Source organism: Fusarium proliferatum, assembly GCF_900067095.1.
Source record: "Fusarium proliferatum ET1 genome assembly, contig: FPRO_scaffold011, whole genome shotgun sequence".
Taxonomy (NCBI): Eukaryota; Fungi; Ascomycota; class Sordariomycetes; order Hypocreales; family Nectriaceae; genus Fusarium; species Fusarium proliferatum.
In genome coordinates, this window is record NW_022194800.1 from 632,504 (window position 1) to 649,997 (window position 17,494).

Sequence of the window (17,494 nt, forward strand, 5' to 3'; positions counted from 1 at the left end):
GGCGCCAGACGCGGAAGACGCCTTGGATACCCCAGAAAACCCCCCTGATCTGGTGGAGTTGCATCCCCTTCGTCCATCCATCCTTGTCAGGGCTTTGCGGGGACTGCATGAGATCCTCAAAGGGACCTGCAGATGGATGGGGCCAGCTGAAATCCTTCAACAGGGACTTGCCCTGCTCTCTCGCTGTCATAAGCAAGTCGTACATCATTAGTTTTGAAGAGTTTTCACGGTGCATCTGCGAGGTCCCATTAATTGCGTTATATTCTATCGTTGGTACACAGAGGATGAAGCTCCCTCTAATTATATAGGTATATGTTAAGTTCCCAGTATCCAGTGGTCAAATCGCTTATTTCGCATGTTCAATACTATAAGGCTCGTGACGAGCATTCGTAGAGCTCGCCTCGCTGACTGCTCTCTCGTGATGTTCCATGATTTCGTCATCTTCGCTGTTTGGTGATCGAACGACCTCTGTAACGATAGTCTTCTTGATTCCTTCAAGGTTCTCACGATGCTTGAGTTCGATCTCATCTTCTTCGCCAAGTTCGATATGCGTTCGTGTAAGACCGCCTCCAAATCGACTGGCTCCGGCAGGTCGGGTACCAGTTTTGACAGTAGTTCGAGAGCGAGAGCTGTAATCGTGCGTTCCATCTGCCTGGTTGTTGCCGGCTCGGACAACCTTGCCAATAAGGTCTGCCATGTTCATCTCAATGTGGAGTTTGCAGAGATAAACAAGAGGGTGAAACTGGACGTAAACGAAGCTGTTTGGTAAAGACATCATTCCAATAAGAAGAATCTTGAACAAAGTCAGTACAAGGTGGCAAATCGAGTCTGAGAGACGGTAACTTACATCCAAGGCAATCGAGATTGCGACCAGGAACATATTCATATGGTACAAGCGGGTGTACTTTTGAAGACCGTTTGCCACCAAACGCTGTTTAACAACCCAAATGAAATAAAAGTTGAGGGCTGCGTCCATAATGGCGAAGAGGACCTTTTCCATACGGTCCCAGATTTCGTTGACATGTATGTACTTCTCACTAATTTGAAGACGTGCAGGAATCCAGACACAGAAAACGCTGATGTTGATGGACAAGAGGATTCCAAAGCAAGTCCACTTGAGAATAGTTCCATTCCGACGGACAACCATGAGCAGACTGACTCGATTGATGATGATTTGAATTAAGCATTGAACCTGTATCGACCAAAAGACGACTAAGGAGTCAGTATGTGACAAGTGGAAAAGTGTGGATGGCGTACTGATAAAGAAGTAATATTGGAAGCTCGGTTTTATAATCCCACGAAGGTATAACCAGACCATTATTCCAAGAACAGTGCTGGAGCAGACCTCGAGCCAAATAAACATAATATAGAGAGTCAATCGATTCCGCCTTCTGATCGCTGCTTGAGTTTGACGCATGGCTTTTCCGCAGTTGAAGATGGTGACGCCCAGGGATAAACCCCAGATGATCGAAGCAAAATTCATATCGTCGTCAGAAGGAGGCTCCTCCTTGAAGTTTGGAGGGACGAGGAAGCCATTTTCGGTTGCCATAATGGCAATAGAACGAGCTCGAGTGACTTGATCTCGCCGATGTTGGTTGGTTCGTATGAAGAGAGTGAGATCAGGTTAGCCCAGAAAACGGGGACTGTAGAAGTCGATATGAAACACAACACAACATGAGAAATGACCTGTATGAGAGGGATGCAGTAGTTTATATCAATGTCCACTGGAGCAAGATTGAATTCTCAGCAGGAATTAGTCGTGCATCCAATGCTGGTCCAGGCTTGCCGGGTACAAGGGAAGAACCCTGGGGCCTCAGAAAAGCTAGTGGAAGGCGGTGATCCGAGTCGTACAGTACATACAGGCCAAAGCTAGTGGTAGAATGAATCTGCAGTGGCGGAATTTGCATCCGGTGCATTGGTACAATCAACAGGCATGATCCCTACTGACTCCGTCTCTCCACGTCCTTGTTCCATGAGTGATGATGCGCTAGGCACGAGGGCTTCAGTGGCGTTGGATGGCCGCTGAAACTGGACTGCAGAAAGCCACAAAAGCTTCTGTAAGCCAATTCGTCAGTTCAGTGGTAAATTCTGGGGCGCATCTAGAATACAGGGCCTTGCACTTGGTGCATCTAGTCCGGACGAAGAGGATTGTTGGCTGTCGATAGACTTTTCCTCTCCTTTCATTGCTTTTTTTTTTTTTTGGCCCATGATATTACTTACTTACATGCATCGAATCCGGGGAAGATCCCCGTAATTTCCATTTCCCCATGAAATGTCGATCTTTCTGGTGGTTTTTTCCCTCGTCTCCAGACTCAGTTTCAGCAAAGTCGTATCCTGAAGTGAATACTGGTCGTATATAAAACTTCCGTACGTCCGGATAAGATTGCGATGTTAGTTGCTTATGTAGGATCTAGTGCACGAGTCAAGGCCTTGAACAGGGCTGAGATCGACAACTAAAATCGCTTTAGTTAGTCAGTCGTTGGGTCCACAATTGACGGAAGAATGGCTCACATCCCGCTTTGACTTTTGGGTTGCAATTCTGTGCTTCTATCACATTTTGTTGTCTCAGTGACTCGAGAGCCATCCATTGCAAGTGACCCAACGACCTGGTTCAAGAAACAGGGGTACAATGAGGGGGAGAACGACAACATGGCTTTCTCCAGAATCTACAATAGTTCCCGGAACGATGAGACCCCGGATCCCCTAAACTCTATTGTCATGAATCTTTGTCTGTTATTTTGATGCAGGCAGACTCTTGGCGCAGGCTTGGGCTGGTATGCTTAGGTATATGGTTTGCCTTTGATAGTCTCTGAAGATCGATTAACTATTCAATTACGCTATCATCTATTTCTCATATCCCAAAGTTCTGACACTAGAGGCACCACAGGAGGACAGGCCGATATCGTCCAGACGGGCCGTCTTGCAAGCGCCCTACTATTCAAGAGAACAGATACAAACGTCTCGACTCACCGTTGGTCTCCTAGGCACTACGGTCACTTCGGCCAAAAATATATGATCTGCGGCGTGAAAAGCGAGAAGCATCTCATCCTACGGGTTTAGCTTGGCTGGTTATTGCACCTAGCTTCACGACCGTGCGGAACTAGAACCAGGGGCCAGATTGCGCTTCGTCGCCATCCCCAGTCGGAAGCGAGCCTGGGGTTGACAAGCCTTGTAGCAAGATAAGAAACCCGTTAACATTTCGTCGATCGCTAAAATTGCTCCCTCCAAGTGCGAGATTACTCATTACGAAGAGCTATGTTGAGAATCACACAAAGTGCTCCGGAGACGGATATCTATTATCCAGATTCGCCACCCCCTTAGACCAAATTCAAGTATGCGGCTGTAAACCTCCTATGGAGTATGGCCAATGAAGACTCTGGTCTTTAGCAGAATACACCCGAATCTCGTCAGCCTCGACTTCGTCCGACAGCAGCCGCAAGGCATTCCCACGTGGAACAACAGTCTATCAGGCAAGCCATGATTTCATCGTGTCAAAAGCACAGAAACTGAAACCGCTTCCTCTTCATTGAATGGAACAGCTTAGTCCGACATACCAGACGAATCCTTAGGCTCTGCAGGGCGAACTGGTCTACAGCCCGAGTGTAGGTTGGACTCAAGACACTTGATACATCCTTGGAACGAGTCATCTAGATCGGGGTCAGACTTTAGCTATCAGCTCATTGCAAATAAGGCTGAACGGAAGAAATACAACAAGAGTCCGAGCACATCACCATGATCCAATGACCCCTCGATTTGAAGCCAACTTGAAGCTTCAAATGCAGCATGACAGCTACGTCTTGTCTTCCATTGCTTAAAGACAAACGCCCCAAGAATCCGCCGTTGTCAACAGGCCCGTGCCATTCCCATTACAGTGCTATAAAAAGGATAGTAACGGAGAGTCATACGATATTGCCTCACGGGTGCACTAGTAGTTCTTCCCGGGAATTGTGTCGTAGTACTAAGCTAGTTCGTCTGAATATTGCACACCATCAGCGGAGGCTTTATTCCCCCTCATTCACTCCTAAAATCCGCATGATTAAGTCACCACGTGGAATGGCGTTTGGGACGTGAGACACTTCAGCCAAACTCAGGCGAAGCTAGTGATACTTTAGCCATTGCTGGGCGCTGGGGTGCTTCGGTTGGTTGTTCCCCCGAAATGTGCATATCGCTACAACATCAGTGTAGCATCATGCAGCAGAAGTCAGAGCCAAGCCTGTCGACCGTTGTTCTAGTTGATCTCCCGTCTCACACAGTTGTCAATCAGCCCCTATTCCAACCTAGCTGATTTGACATGAAATCTTCAACTTTTCGAGGTGTCCGTCCTACTTCAAGCGTCAACAGTTCCCTTCACCCGACGGACATATTCTTCCTGGTAACGGAAGAAAGCAGGGGAAATGCCGTTTCTACCCCTATATGTGACCTATTACGCCTCACCAAATTCAAGATGAATCATCTAAGCATCATGAATCAGTTATGTCGATCTCTGGGTCTGACCAAGGCATGGCCTAACATAATTGCATCTACCTGCCTCTTTGGATCGCTGCTTGCGAGACTGTCGTAAAATCTTGTTCACATATTTAGCGAAGGCTGAATCAGTCATTAAATGTGACAGATGAGAGATCAGAGTAGCTTCAAGCAGAAGTGGCTCCAGTTCACATGTGTCGTTCTAGTTGGGATAGATCTTGGGCGTCATCTTCATTGTTGCGAATTTCGTGATTCTGTAATAGCCTGGTGCAGTACCTCATCTTAAGGTAAGTAGGTCCCATTCGGATGTTTATTTTTCTTGTGTAATATCATCAATGGTTGGTGATTCCGGGTGTTGTAGCTACAACATTACGTCCAGTCTTGATGTAACTGTGGTGTAGCACGGCCAGAAGCCATTTCGAACTCGAAATCCGAATATCTGTAGACTCAATATGAGTTGGGATCACATTTCTGCTCTTTTCTTTTACCTTCACAAACTATTGGTGAAATATTTTACGATGCTGCTGCTCTCAGTGCTCGACGACAATGTGGTGGGCTGTTTTTCTGTGCTGAAGCAATCACCAGCCCTGCATTAGGGAACGTAAAGACATTATATAGTCAGAAATAACAATCAATATAAGCATATATCTCTGTTTTTGATCAGAATAATCCGAGCCCTTGGCTACAGATGTCATAAATGCTGTTGAGCTGATGGTCCTCAGAGAAGAGGGAGCTGAACCACATTCGCTACACACATTGACACGAGAGGATAACTAAAGATCGTATTTGCGATATTTCAGGTGACTCTGGGTCTCGGAATTACTCAGTAATTCACCTTACACAGCGGTTGCGTACGTTGCTCCGGGTGGTTTCCAGGCAGAGGGTTTTCCCATGACCCTGACACCTCACTTCAGTGTTCTCTGCTACTGATTTCGCAACGCCCTATCCTCCAAAGTAAGTTGTACCTGCGCGACGTCTGTATTAAAATATATATTTAGTTATTTGGCCCTGCTGCATGGAGTCATTTCATCATTCCATTACTCTAGGTATCCTTGATACAGGAGGTGGAGGGTAGGAGGATGCAAAGACGACCATCCAGAAAGAAGTGAGCCAATAAAGATGTATCTCTGGCAGCGATCAAAGGTCGAAGAAATCAGATTTTCCATCGTCCTAATTTCCTATTATTCCATCTGAGCTTCCACTTGGTGGGTAAAGTTGGTGCATTGCCAAGGCTGGCGCCAATAGCAGCAGATGCTTGGATATATACCAAGGCTACACAGTCCTTCTCAACAAATCACATCCGGTGTGGTGTATCGGTTTATCATTCCGCGTTTTCAATTACTTCGTAATCAAATCCGCGGCGAGCGGGGTTCGACTCCCCGCACCGGAGATTCTTTTGCCTTATGAATGATTTTTTTTTTGCAGTTTTTTATTGCTTAGCATCGTATCTGTTTTTAATCACAATACCGAGTCGCAAGCATTGTAGCGTTGTCAATTGGTTGGAGGTTGGCTAAGTACTTTTACTACTCTAGAACTAGCTGAGAGGTAGCTAGAGATTGACATACAATAATACGAGCAGATGGCGACAAGTCTCCGATTTTGTCTGCTTTATATTCTTTTTAAGTTCTGAAATGTTTTATGCCTGTAGTCTACAATCTGGTTTCTTTGTCTTTGCAGTGCAAGCCTGCAACGGTTTGCTGTACCTTGACTAGCTACATGACAAACCAGCTTGCTTTCATGGCATACAGAATAAGCATTGATTGAAATGACTCAAGCATCTCAATTGCGTGATCTAAAGTACCAAAATTGTAATATTCTACCGTGACTCGGAGTAATGTCCTCCAGGTCCAGCTCATTCAAGAGAAGTAGGAGTACAGGGTAGCGATGATGCCAGGTTGCCGACATTTTCCCGCCTCAAGTCAGCCAGACATCAACCTCCGTCATTCATACAATTGTTCAACATCCCGAGTACGTATCGAAACCTTTTGCTTCCGGAGTGACAAGTCGTCACTCTAGGGAGGCATGATAATCGACGCCTGAAATGCGCGAGTTTATGGACTATGTCCACAGCGCCTTCTACGAAGCTACAGGATGGAATCGCGACAACTCGTACGCAGCGTTGAATGTGACCAGTGATGGTATGGAGCCTTTCTCTTCAGTAGCGCTCGCGTCCGTGTATTGACGAGAGGGTTGCAGCTCTTCTGAATTTCGAGACCCCTCGTGGGCTACGACTCACCCTATCTGCCCTCGCGAGCCCCAACTTTGCAACATCCTACCAACTTGGCTCAGTCGGCATCGTTGATGGATCCATCTCGTACCTCTTCTCATCAGTCCCGCTTCGACTTCTTTTGACACCGCAGTCGGAGGCGGTCAATCTACCGGAGCTTCTGCGCTCGTACAGACCTCTCACCGAACTCCCCCACCGAACCAATCCTCTCCTCCAGGCACCAAAAGATAAACCGGAATCGTCACTCCTGTATGGTCGACTCTACCTACCCCAATCGCTACTGGAAGCTCTATTCGTCAAACGACTGTCTCCTGCGCTCCAGGTCCAGCTCAGTTCTGTATCTGCCCAGCACCTTAAGAACGGCGGCACTGTACTAGGCCTGGCGCAATATGACGTAGGGAAATATGCGCTCGAAGGATTGGCGTCTTCAGATGGAGGACTACTCGGGTTCCGGGGCGTGTATAATTTCGGCGGCGATGCCGAGAAGCCGGAGGACCAGGCTGCCAACGACAATGGAAACGCCGACAGGGAAAGGATCTATGGTCGATTCAGCACCGGTGGAGAAATCTATTACGGCACCCTGAACAAGTCGGGTGGAATCAGCGTGGGAACCCGATTTGCAACGTTACCCGCGCACAAGGGAACGCCTTTATCTGCGACATTGACACTGAATCCCTTGATGGGTAATATCAGTGCAAGTTATGCCGTGGTGGCAGGCCGGCATTGTAGTCTTGCTACGCGGATGGAGTTCAACGTGTTCAGCTACGAAAGCGCCTGGGCTATTGGTATGGAGCTCTGGCGGAAACCATTTACCCGACTGGTTCTCGAGGATGAGCCAGTCATTGATGATAAACTGGTTCTTGACGATAAACCAGAGGTGAAGCGGCCAAAGGAGCGCAGCTTTCAAGCCAAGTTGGAATGGCGTCTCGATGATCCCGAACCAGTTATCGTCAAGCCACCACCGCCTCCCCCTTCACCCCCAAAAGAGGAGATAGATCCTGAAAGGCCTGGTGAGGAGAGATATGCAGGCGTACTCAAGACTCGACTTGACCAAAACATGCGAATAGGGGTGTTGTGGGAAGGGCGGGTCAAATCTCTCCTATTCAGTCTCGGAAGTTCGATCGACTTGAATAAACTTGACAAGCCATTCCGAACGCTCGGGTTGGAAATCCAGTTTTCATCATGATCGGATATTAAACACAGGCCCTGTCATCTACGTTGACTACTGCAGGACGGCAATAGCCCACTACTGCAGTCGGCCCGTAGCATCATGTCAGCATGGCCTATGTGGTAGCTCATGTGTGTGATGCAACTGGATTAACGATGGTGCATGGTGCGTATCAACGGGAATAGCGACCCGGATGGTGGCTATAACACTGCAGATGTCGGTGTTTTGTATCGGCTAGGTTGGATGTATTATCATGAGCATCTCAATGGCGTTACCGGTTGGAGGCATTGCTTTTCAAGGGGCATAGATTTGGAATTGGCGATTGGTGGTATAGTACTTCTCCCATTACTACTGTTTATTTGTCAACTCTTCTCGGACAGCATCTAGCATCGGCTCTTGATGACTCTCATGTGACAATCCTTGTATGAATAACCGTTTATGCATAAGTGCAACCAACTCAAGACACACTCATCGTCCAGCTGAACGGTTTGGAGATGCCGTCAGAGCCGATTGCAAGACCTTTTGGCGTTTTTAATTGCGTGGGCGCTTTTGGCTTAGACATGGATCATGCCCGCGCTGCTTGAGAACCTTGATGGTCTCCGCGAGCTGTCCGGAATGTCAAGTGTGGCTGTTGGAGTTAGCGAGCCAATAAGATGTCTGCTGATTGATAACGGGTAATGACGCCACATCTTGAGATTGAGGCTCTTTTAAACATTGATTCCATTCGTGTGACGTTTATTGCAACCTAAAGTGACTCATGATCAGGGGCAGTCATATGGAGGCTGAAGCAATGCTTGACTATCATATGATGCTTTTACTCTAGCAAACACACTCGTGTCACCGTATGAATGTACCTGGAGAATCACTAGCCACAGCTCAGAAACTTCTACAGCCCGAAACGGTACTAGCCGAGTTTTACGAGGCTAACATGGCCATCAAGGTCCTCACCTTAATTCGACCCACTCCCACCTCAAACCACCACGTTCGTCTTTTCCCACGGCTCAAGATTCAACCAGAGACAGAATGTGCTATCACATCTCAGGTCACACATTTTGGTCACAGTGGATCATGGCGGTGATGCCAAGGAATGTGGCAGTTGCCGAGTTCCATGTTCCTGGGACGTGAATAACTAACTCTCCGAGTGTCACACAGAATCGGCCATTGGAGTGAATTATTGAGGAGAGTAGCGAGTGATTAAAACACGGTTTGTGTTAGAGTTCATCCAGCGGCCCTGGGGCCGAAGAGGGTATAATGTAAGACGTTATCAGTTGTGCTGAGTTTTCTAGTCTACTTTTGTTCCAGGACCAGAGTCTAGAAACTTCGCATATACGAATTCTATCGCTTGATGCAACAATGCTTCGCTTTTCTAAGGTCCTCTATTTCTTAACCTTATTACTTTAACTTTAACACTCATCATAAGCATCATAAGCATCATAAGCATATGTTCAAGAGATACCACACCTATCTCGTTAGCAGTAACTATATCTTGTCCCAAGAGACCCCTGTTCCAAGACAACCCACCCTTCACTATCAACCATCCCACGCGCTTGCGGCTCGAACAAATCTAGTCTACAGCCTTCGGCAACTCGCTTCCGTCCGCTGGACCCTCTGTCAAGCTAAACCTGGTCAGCCAGGCCGGTTTGCCCACTTTCTATAAGTCGAGTCTGCGCCATCAAGGTTCGTCGCGAATTTCGACTTCTCTCGTTATTTTGCAGGTCACGCAACGCTCGCAGTATTATAAAACATCGCAACTCGCAGGTATATCGAGAGTTGCAATCAGCTTCAGGCCAAGCAAACAGTTCAACAATTAGCGCGCGTCTTGGCGTTTCGACACCGTTCGAATCATACAGCGCGATTATCCTTGGTCGCTTCCTTTTTGGGGAACAACGCATCTATATAATCCTTGGCTTCGCATCTTTGCGCCTTGGCATTTGGCGACATATTTTCCGACTACAACCTCACATCACCTATCACCTATAGGCCCGCGCCTCTTTTCTGCTTCTCGCGCTTCCTATAAGACCCTGCTCTCTGCATCCTTACCTTTATCCTTCTCGACATCCATTAATTGTCAGAATGGCCGACGCTGATACCTGCAGCGGCGAGGCCGTCGATCTCGGCCGACGAGGTCTTCGAATTGGCTCCATCTTCATCATCATGGCCTCTTCGGCTATCGGCGCACTCCTGCCCATTTTCCTGGCACGCCAAAAGACAATCCCAGTTCCTAAGATGACCTTCTTTATTTGCAAGTTCATCGGTACTGGAGTCATTATAGCGACAGCTTTCATGCACCTGCTTGTTCCCGCTGTCGAGAACTTGACCGACCCCTGTCTCGAAGATAGATTGGGTGGTTACGATTGGGCTGAAGCCATCGCGCTCATGACTGTCATTGTCATGTTCTTTGTCGAAATGCTCGCCGCTCGTCTCAGCAACGCCGACATGGAGCACAACCACTCAATGGAGATTGACCACGAGCTCGATCCTGCTATGGACTTTATCGCCAAGAAGCAGCCCAGCAACCCTGACATCGAGAACGGTGACCGCAGGGGGTCTGGCTATGCCCCTGGTGGTGACAGCCACCTCGCCCACGGCCGTGAGCACAAGGAGGGTGATGCTCAGGGCGGGCTTGCTGGTCAGCTGCTCGCCATCTTCATTCTCGAATTCGGTGTCGTGTTCCACAGTGTCTTCATCGGTCTTACTCTCGGCACGATCGCCTCCGACGAGCTTACCGTTCTCTTGATTGTTCTCGTCTTCCATCAGATGTTCGAGGGTCTCGGTCTCGGTTCTCGTCTGGCCGTCGCTCCTTGGCCCAGTAACCGACAGTGGATGCCCTACCTGCTCGGCTGCATCTTTGCTCTGTCAACTCCCATTGGTATCGCGGCTGGCATAGGAGCCAAGCCCAACAACGCCAACGACCAGAAGCTTACAAACGGTATCTTCGACGCTATCAGTGCAGGTATCCTCATGTACACTGGTCTTGTAGAGCTCCTCGCCCACGAGTTCATGTTCAACCCTTACATGCGCAAGGCCCCTATCAGGATCCTGTTGCTCGCATTTGCATGCGTTGCTTTTGGTGTCACTGTCATGGCCATTCTTGCCAAGTGGGCTTAAAGGAGATTCGTGTGGAAGAAAGTGGTTAAAATGGATATTCTCGAGGTGTATACCCGAACAAGGTTGGGTCATAATAAACTCATTTGGCATTGCGTTAGACGGATAGAATTGATACCTGGTCTGCTTCTTCGACCCTGTTACTATTAGTTATGGCCAGGAAATAGAGCCTTTTTCTTCACTTGAAGTCGTGAATAGTGAATCAACTAGTGTTTGCCTTGTTGGAGATTGTGAACAGCAAGTGACATAGACGAAGTAAAAGTCCCGACGTGGAACCACGTGAGAGTGAATAGTTGCGCAGATGCCACAGATGATCAGGACCCAATCACTTACATGAATATGTGCCTAATTTGGACAGTGGTTCGACTTCAGTGGTGATGTTCAACAAGAGGGCTCCACTGTTATACAGTGCACAGATCTAGACACTGTAAGTCACACAGTACAAATAAATTGTGGGACCCACCAATCAATGCCGAAGATTTGAGAAAAATTCGTGTGTGCTTGCAAAATAGGGCCGTACCAAATTAAGCGACAATAGTTGAGATTTCGATCACGATTCTAGCAAAGTGAGATCTTTGAGCTCAACTATCGCGACGCTTCGACAACCACACCAACGACCAAACTCCCCTTTCACCCACCCAACCCCAACAATACCGCAAAAATGGCCGGCGGAGTTACCGTTCGCGATGTCGATGTAGGTACTCCCTGAAAAACAAAAACCCATCACAGGAAACGAAATACTCTTCGAAAATATCACACGATCTCTACTCGACGACTTGGCGACGCAATCTTCCAAGAGAACCGCTTGCCCGCCATGGCGCTGACGCAGCGCGATGATTATATATGTCTCAAATAATAATTGAAACGCTGTGTCGGCTGCTGTGTTCAAAGGGCTGGGTACGAATGGGATTGAGGAGCAGGCGCGAGGGAGTCGAAAGACTTCTGACGACGGAATCATGCTAATGGGTTTTGTGACTGCAGGCGCAGAAGTTCATCACTGCCTACTCTGCTTTCTTGAAGCGTCAGGGCAAGCTTCCCATCCCCGGTAAGACATTTTGAACTCTTCTGATATCTGCTAAATACTGACTTGTTCTCAGGTTGGGTCGATACCGTCAAGACTGGTCCTGCTAAGGAGCTCCCTCCCCAGGACATTGACTGGTTCTACGTCCGCGCCGCCTCCATCGCCCGCCACGTCTACCTCCGCAAGACCGTCGGTGTTGGCCGTCTCCGCAAGGTCCACGGCACTGCCAAGAACCGTGGCAGCCGCCCCTCCAAGCACGTCGATGCCTCCGGCTCCGTCGACCGAAAGGTCATGCAGGCTCTTGAGAAGATCGGTGTCCTTGAGCAGGACGAGGACAAGGGTGGCCGCCGCATCACCCAGGCCGGACAGCGTGATTTGGACCGAATTGCCCAGACCACCGCTGAGGCCGAGGAGGAGGAGGATGACGAGTAAACTAAAAAAACTGGCGGTTTCCGGTCAAAGTCAAAGGTAGCAATGGCAATGGAATTGGGCGTTGGGTCATAGATTTTGTCATGTATGAATGAGATTCCCCCGGCACTGGGTCATTCGGTTTGGTCAAATTGGACCCTCCCAACTTGTCGTTCATTTTATGGTCGATCTGCCCTTGTGAATGTGTAACTCTAATGTGCTTGTGTGTTTCATGGTCGCAACCTGAATTCGAGTTGTGAAAGAGTTTCCTTTACCCCTCTTTATCCTCTCTTCTCCTCATGATCTCTCCTTGATCTCTTTTCAACAACCACCTCCTGGAGATAGGGTCAAGCAAGGCACATCTTTGCATGCGCTTTTCTCTTTCCCCCCTTCTCTTCATGATTTCTGTTTTATCTCCAACATCTCATGAGATAGTCTCTGATCTCAGGGATCTCTCTTCTCTTAATCTTCGCCAAGTGAGGTTATTGTGAGTCCTCTGATTTTGGCTTCTTTTGAGGCGCCGAGCTTTCTATTTGCAACTCCATTTCTACGTGTTACGAGTCACGAATTACAAGATACGACTAAGCACTCATTCTCTGTTTGATCTCGAAGAATACTCTTATATTGTCAGTCATGGTCCGGCTTTGAAGAGTTGTGCGTGTTCCTCTTAAGAGCACAACTTGTGCAAACCAAATCATCAAATTTAAGTATCCACGTTCATTGAAGCATTCCTGAATCACGATGCATTTTACCCTTCACTCTCTTCACTAAAATCTGCTTCTGGAGTGGAGTGATCTGTAAGTGTGTTAAAACTTCAACTTCAAGTCCTCAACTCCTTCATGAAAGTCACACACCTTTCACTCACAGGCACAACTCCCCTTTCCGAATTTTTAAAATGAACACACCGCAATCAACAGCGTCAAGCTCGGATGAGGTTGAAGGGGTTCTTCCAGTCTTTGTGTCTGCTATCAGCACCCCATCACCCCTTATATACTTCCACCATGTCATCGATCCTGAAACCACAAAGCTTACAGTTCAAGTCCTCGGGGCTAATATCTCCTTCGCCTTTAGCCACCGTCGAGCAAAGACCGTTATAGGGAGATCCAGAATTGAAGCGCAACTCGAAAACAAAACCACAGGGTTCACTTCCATCGTATCTGCAACAACTCAGCGTGTTGTCTTAGCGGCAGCTGAATCAGGTCATGGTCTTGGGAAACACGGTGATTTATTGGACAAGAAGAAAGGCATTCTTCCAAATAGTATTTGGACCAGGCGAGTCGTGTCCATGGGTAAGACCCTTGGTTTGAACATGAGGAGACCGTTTGACAATCCTGGCCGAAGAGTGGGAAACACTGAGGGCATCTTTCTCGGGTCTCATGTTGAAGTCAAACTCGCAGTTCATGGTATTTGTGTTCTTCTTCAGACTTTCGAGATCACAAAGGACTTTAACAACGTCACGATGAACCAACTGAACCAACTTCGACAAGCTCGCTGGGAAGATGGATCGCGTCCAGTTCTCGAGTTGTATTTCTCTCGCAAGTATTGCAAACCTTGCAAGTCTCTTGTGCAGAAACTACAAGATGCCACTGGAGTTACCATCAGGCTTGTATGGAAGCCTCGCCTTGTGATGAAGAAATACATCCTCAGACCAATAGATCGAAACCGAAAACCTGGCGAGCCCCTGGAAGCACAGGAGTTTGAGCCTCAAGATTACGACTTTGGAGATATCCTGCCTGACGATTCTGACATAGAAGTCATATCCGACGACGAGGGTGCCAAAGAAGAGGTTGACAAGATTGACCTTACCCACATTCGATCGACATCACCAATTTCATGGAATCAAGAGATCGATGATTATCTGGATGGTCTCGCTTATAGAGTAGGCCAGATGGAAGACTGCCCAGAAGGTGCCAGATCAGCTATCGTCGAGTTTGCCAGTATCAGAGTCAATGCCAAGAAGTCTCTCGATGCTGCAAAAGTCAGCAAGCCCTTACCAGCGACGCCGGTTATAGAAGCACCAGCAGAATTCCTCGAGGGTGACAATCGACAGCGGCAACGGCATACGTTTCCTCGTGCGCAAAAGAGACTGTTTCGTGGACCACACGATAAGGATGGCTCGAGAGCAAGGAGTGCTTCTCCCAAGCGTCGGGCACAGTCAGTCAGAGACCGCTCACCACGACGATACAACTCGGGACCATTGGGACGCCATTCAACGGAAGCTCCTCAAGGGAGGTCCACGGCTAATGCCACTTCACGATCTCGCTCTATTCGCTGATTCAATGCCATCAATTAATCAAGAGGTGCTCTATGAGAATACTTACAAGATAAAGCACACGGAAACTATTTGAGTGCTGTTGAAGGGCACAGAAATTCTGTCAAGGCGCCACCAGTTTTTGGAAGGCTCAAGCCAACAAAGTCTGTGTGAGATCAAGAATCTACTATAATTCTCAGACCGCGAAACGGGAGGATACTGCATGGATCTATCACGAAAGGGGGAACATTTGTCAGAAGATCACAGCATCGGTGTATCATCACGTTCATGATTTCACAGCACTATCTTAGTTTTGGTAAAACTTGCTATCAACTGTTTACCTTGTATCCATGTGTATTCATTTCTTCTATTATTCATAAGACCTTCTTCGCTTGTGTGCCGCTTCAACCTGCATTACTTCATATCCTTTCCAGCGCTCTCCTGTAGCAGCTTTTTGAACCCATCTGCCAGCTCTTTTATCACCACATCTACATCGGGAGCTTCAGGTCCCTCCTCAGCTTCTTCGATCGCTGCTTGAAGGGCTTCCTCTCTCCCCTTTTCCGTGCCTTCAACTCCAATTTTGCCCATAGTAAGCGCATTCTTGACATCTTTTCCATGCCTGACAGGCCCCTTTGGCTTTTCTGGTGTTATAGCCGTGTCTTCGATTAAACTCTGCCATCGGGAGAGATACATGCCAGGGCCTGACATGTTGCCTGATTCTGAATCGTCTGAGTCAATGATGCGCTGTAGGCGGCAGAGAGAAAGGGCCTCGACTTGCGCAAGATATGCGGCGTGGTTATCCAATGAAATGAGAACATCCTTTTGGGACTTCTCAGGAACCGATTGAAATAGCTTATTCAGTTGGTCGTCCATGGTGCTCACATCAACAGTACCATTGCTCGCCTGATCTCCAGCATCGGCATTGCTCGTCTTTTGAACAGGCTTCCTTTCCTGGCGGAACTTTAGTACGGCATCGTTGGTCCATTTCTTCATCTCTTCCCAAACATCAGGACATGATGCTGCAAACGCATGGACCCATCTATACATGAGCTCTCGGTTTCTCATGAAAAGACCAACGTAATCGTCCACAGTTGGCATGCTACCGTCCTTCTTAGGCTTGCCAACCTTGATAAACTCATCGATGAACAATTGACCCGCTTCGACATGCTCCCGCAAATCTATCTGAGAGTGCACCATGCGGATCATGGGTTCATAGGCGGCAAAGAGATCCTTGATAGTCGCGGTAAAGAGATCAGGAGGTTGACGACAGAAGGCGGTTGTGATACTTTCACGATCGCGCACGGAGAGAAGAGCAGAATAATACTCGAGACACTGCGCGTGTTTCTGATCATCAAGCTGAGTTGCTAACGTGGGATTGGACCCGTTAAAAATAGCAGTGATGATAGACTGAGCATGTTCCTCGCTGGCATTACGAACCGTCTTATGCTCATCACGACTCATGGCGATATACTGACGAATAGCTTCGAGCATCTCGTCACTTGGTCGATCCTTAGCTCTCTCAACCTTGTCAGCACTCTTTCGGAACTCTCCAGCGTCCCACGACAACACTAATGAGATGATCCGCTGCAAGAGGTTCATGCCGTCGTCGGCATTGGCGGTCAAGCCGATCCAGTTGGTGACGCTCGTAACGCTCAACTTTGCAAGGAGTAGGCGCATCATGGCGCTAATCATACTAGCGGCATTGCCCATCCGTAGAGTCTGCTTGACCATCTTGTAGGGGATGAGGTTGTGGACATTTTCGAGGAGTTTGAGAAGATATTGGCCTTCTGGGGACAGGACAAAGATGTGGTGGATGAAGGTAGCGAGGCTTTGGTTTTGTTAGTGGGAGGTAGAGAATATCTCGTGTGGAACTCACTGGATGATGGCATATTCAGCAGCTGCTCCAATGACTGGAGAGTGACTCTCGAGATCTGAAGTTTTGCTGAAATGATCAAACATCTCATCTGCCAAACCTCCATAGACCAAGCCCTCAACAACATCATCCCACGCCTTTACCAGGTCTGCGGCCTTGGTCCGATCATACTCAACCTCTTTATCCGAAGACTTATCGTGTCGATTTGTTTTCTTGACACCGCCAAGAACTCCTCGACCAACCATCTCAAGAAGTCCACTCGACCCAGTCGCAAGCACCTTTCTCGTCCCTAAAGCACCCTTATCATAGCTCTCTGACAGTTCAGCCTCTCCGAGTCTCGTCAACAAGCCCTGCACTCTAACAGACCAAAACTCGCGTGGTAAATCTCGCACGCCCGGAAGTTTTAGAATGAACCGCGTTAACATGGTATGAAGAATAGGTGATGAAGAAGGCTTCTTATCGTCATCGTCGCTAGAAGTTTCTTTGGCGTCTGTCGCAGCTCCTTGCTTTGGCGTTCCTGGTCTTGAGCTCACAGGTGTTCCAGCCCAGCTCCTCCATCCTGTGCTCGGGGGTGCGCTTTGCGTAGTTTGAAGTTCAACCGTTGCTCCTGAGAAAGGATAGCCATAGCCTGTGACTGCATCTGGATACTTGAAGCTCTGTATTTCTGCGTATGTTTCGTGGTGCGTGAGGATATCAAACAAGGCATGCATCTGCTCAGGTGCGAGATTTGTAGACGTCATGATATCTCATGTCACATCGAGGGCGTACGGCGTAGAGAGGAAGAGAGATGGAATCCCAATAAATAGACGTGTGAGATGTGCCTTTTTCAACGGCCTTTGATGGGATGTGATGGGATGCTCCAGTGATCTCAGTGGATATAGTGTCTGCTATGAGCAAGATCCACTGGCTTTTAGTGGAGGATTTACTGTTAAACTTTAGATCAATGAACAAGTGAATGAGGCCTCAGAGGGCAAGAA

The 17,494-nt window shown here is 48.1% G+C and overlaps 6 protein-coding genes and 1 non-coding gene across 7 annotated transcripts; 5 read left to right on the plus strand and 2 right to left on the minus strand.

The window, feature by feature from the left end:
* Window positions 1-346: 346 nt before the first annotated feature.
* On the minus strand, window positions 347-1,549 carry FPRO_08403 (uncharacterized protein; the record flags this gene model as incomplete). The annotated part of the gene is made up of 3 exons (XM_031222067.1): window positions 347-793; window positions 848-1,212; window positions 1,258-1,549. 3 exons carry the CDS (start codon window positions 1,547-1,549, stop codon window positions 347-349), a joined length of 1,104 nt encoding a protein of 367 aa, XP_031087563.1.
* A 4,214-nt stretch (window positions 1,550-5,763) lies between these two features.
* Window positions 5,764-5,854, plus strand: tRNA. The gene is given in 2 exon segments: window positions 5,764-5,801; window positions 5,820-5,854. It is a non-coding gene; the product is annotated as a tRNA-Glu (tRNA).
* A 651-nt stretch (window positions 5,855-6,505) lies between these two features.
* Window positions 6,506-7,877, plus strand: FPRO_08404 (putative mitochondrial inheritance component MDM10; the record flags this gene model as incomplete). The annotated part of the gene is made up of 2 exons (XM_031222068.1): window positions 6,506-6,602; window positions 6,661-7,877. The coding sequence occupies 2 exons, from the start codon at window positions 6,506-6,508 to the stop codon at window positions 7,875-7,877; spliced, it is 1,314 nt and encodes a 437-aa protein (XP_031087564.1).
* Window positions 7,878-9,932: 2,055 nt separating this feature from the next.
* On the plus strand, window positions 9,933-10,967 carry FPRO_08405 (putative ZRT2-Zinc transporter II; the record flags this gene model as incomplete). Its single annotated transcript, XM_031222069.1, has 1 exon — window positions 9,933-10,967. The coding sequence occupies one exon, from the start codon at window positions 9,933-9,935 to the stop codon at window positions 10,965-10,967; it is 1,035 nt and encodes a 344-aa protein (XP_031087565.1).
* A 658-nt stretch (window positions 10,968-11,625) lies between these two features.
* FPRO_08406 (putative ribosomal protein S19.e, cytosolic) lies at window positions 11,626-12,417 on the plus strand (the record flags this gene model as incomplete). Its single annotated transcript, XM_031222071.1, has 3 exons — window positions 11,626-11,658; window positions 11,946-12,009; window positions 12,062-12,417. The coding sequence occupies 3 exons, from the start codon at window positions 11,626-11,628 to the stop codon at window positions 12,415-12,417; spliced, it is 453 nt and encodes a 150-aa protein (XP_031087566.1).
* An 871-nt stretch (window positions 12,418-13,288) lies between these two features.
* On the plus strand, window positions 13,289-14,668 carry FPRO_08407 (uncharacterized protein; the record flags this gene model as incomplete). Its single annotated transcript, XM_031222072.1, has 1 exon — window positions 13,289-14,668. One exon carries the CDS (start codon window positions 13,289-13,291, stop codon window positions 14,666-14,668), a length of 1,380 nt encoding a protein of 459 aa, XP_031087567.1.
* Window positions 14,669-15,058: 390 nt separating this feature from the next.
* FPRO_08408 (uncharacterized protein) lies at window positions 15,059-17,257 on the minus strand (the record flags this gene model as incomplete). Its single annotated transcript, XM_031222073.1, has 2 exons — window positions 15,059-16,472; window positions 16,521-17,257. The coding sequence occupies 2 exons, from the start codon at window positions 17,255-17,257 to the stop codon at window positions 15,059-15,061; spliced, it is 2,151 nt and encodes a 716-aa protein (XP_031087568.1).
* Window positions 17,258-17,494: the final 237 nt, after the last annotated feature.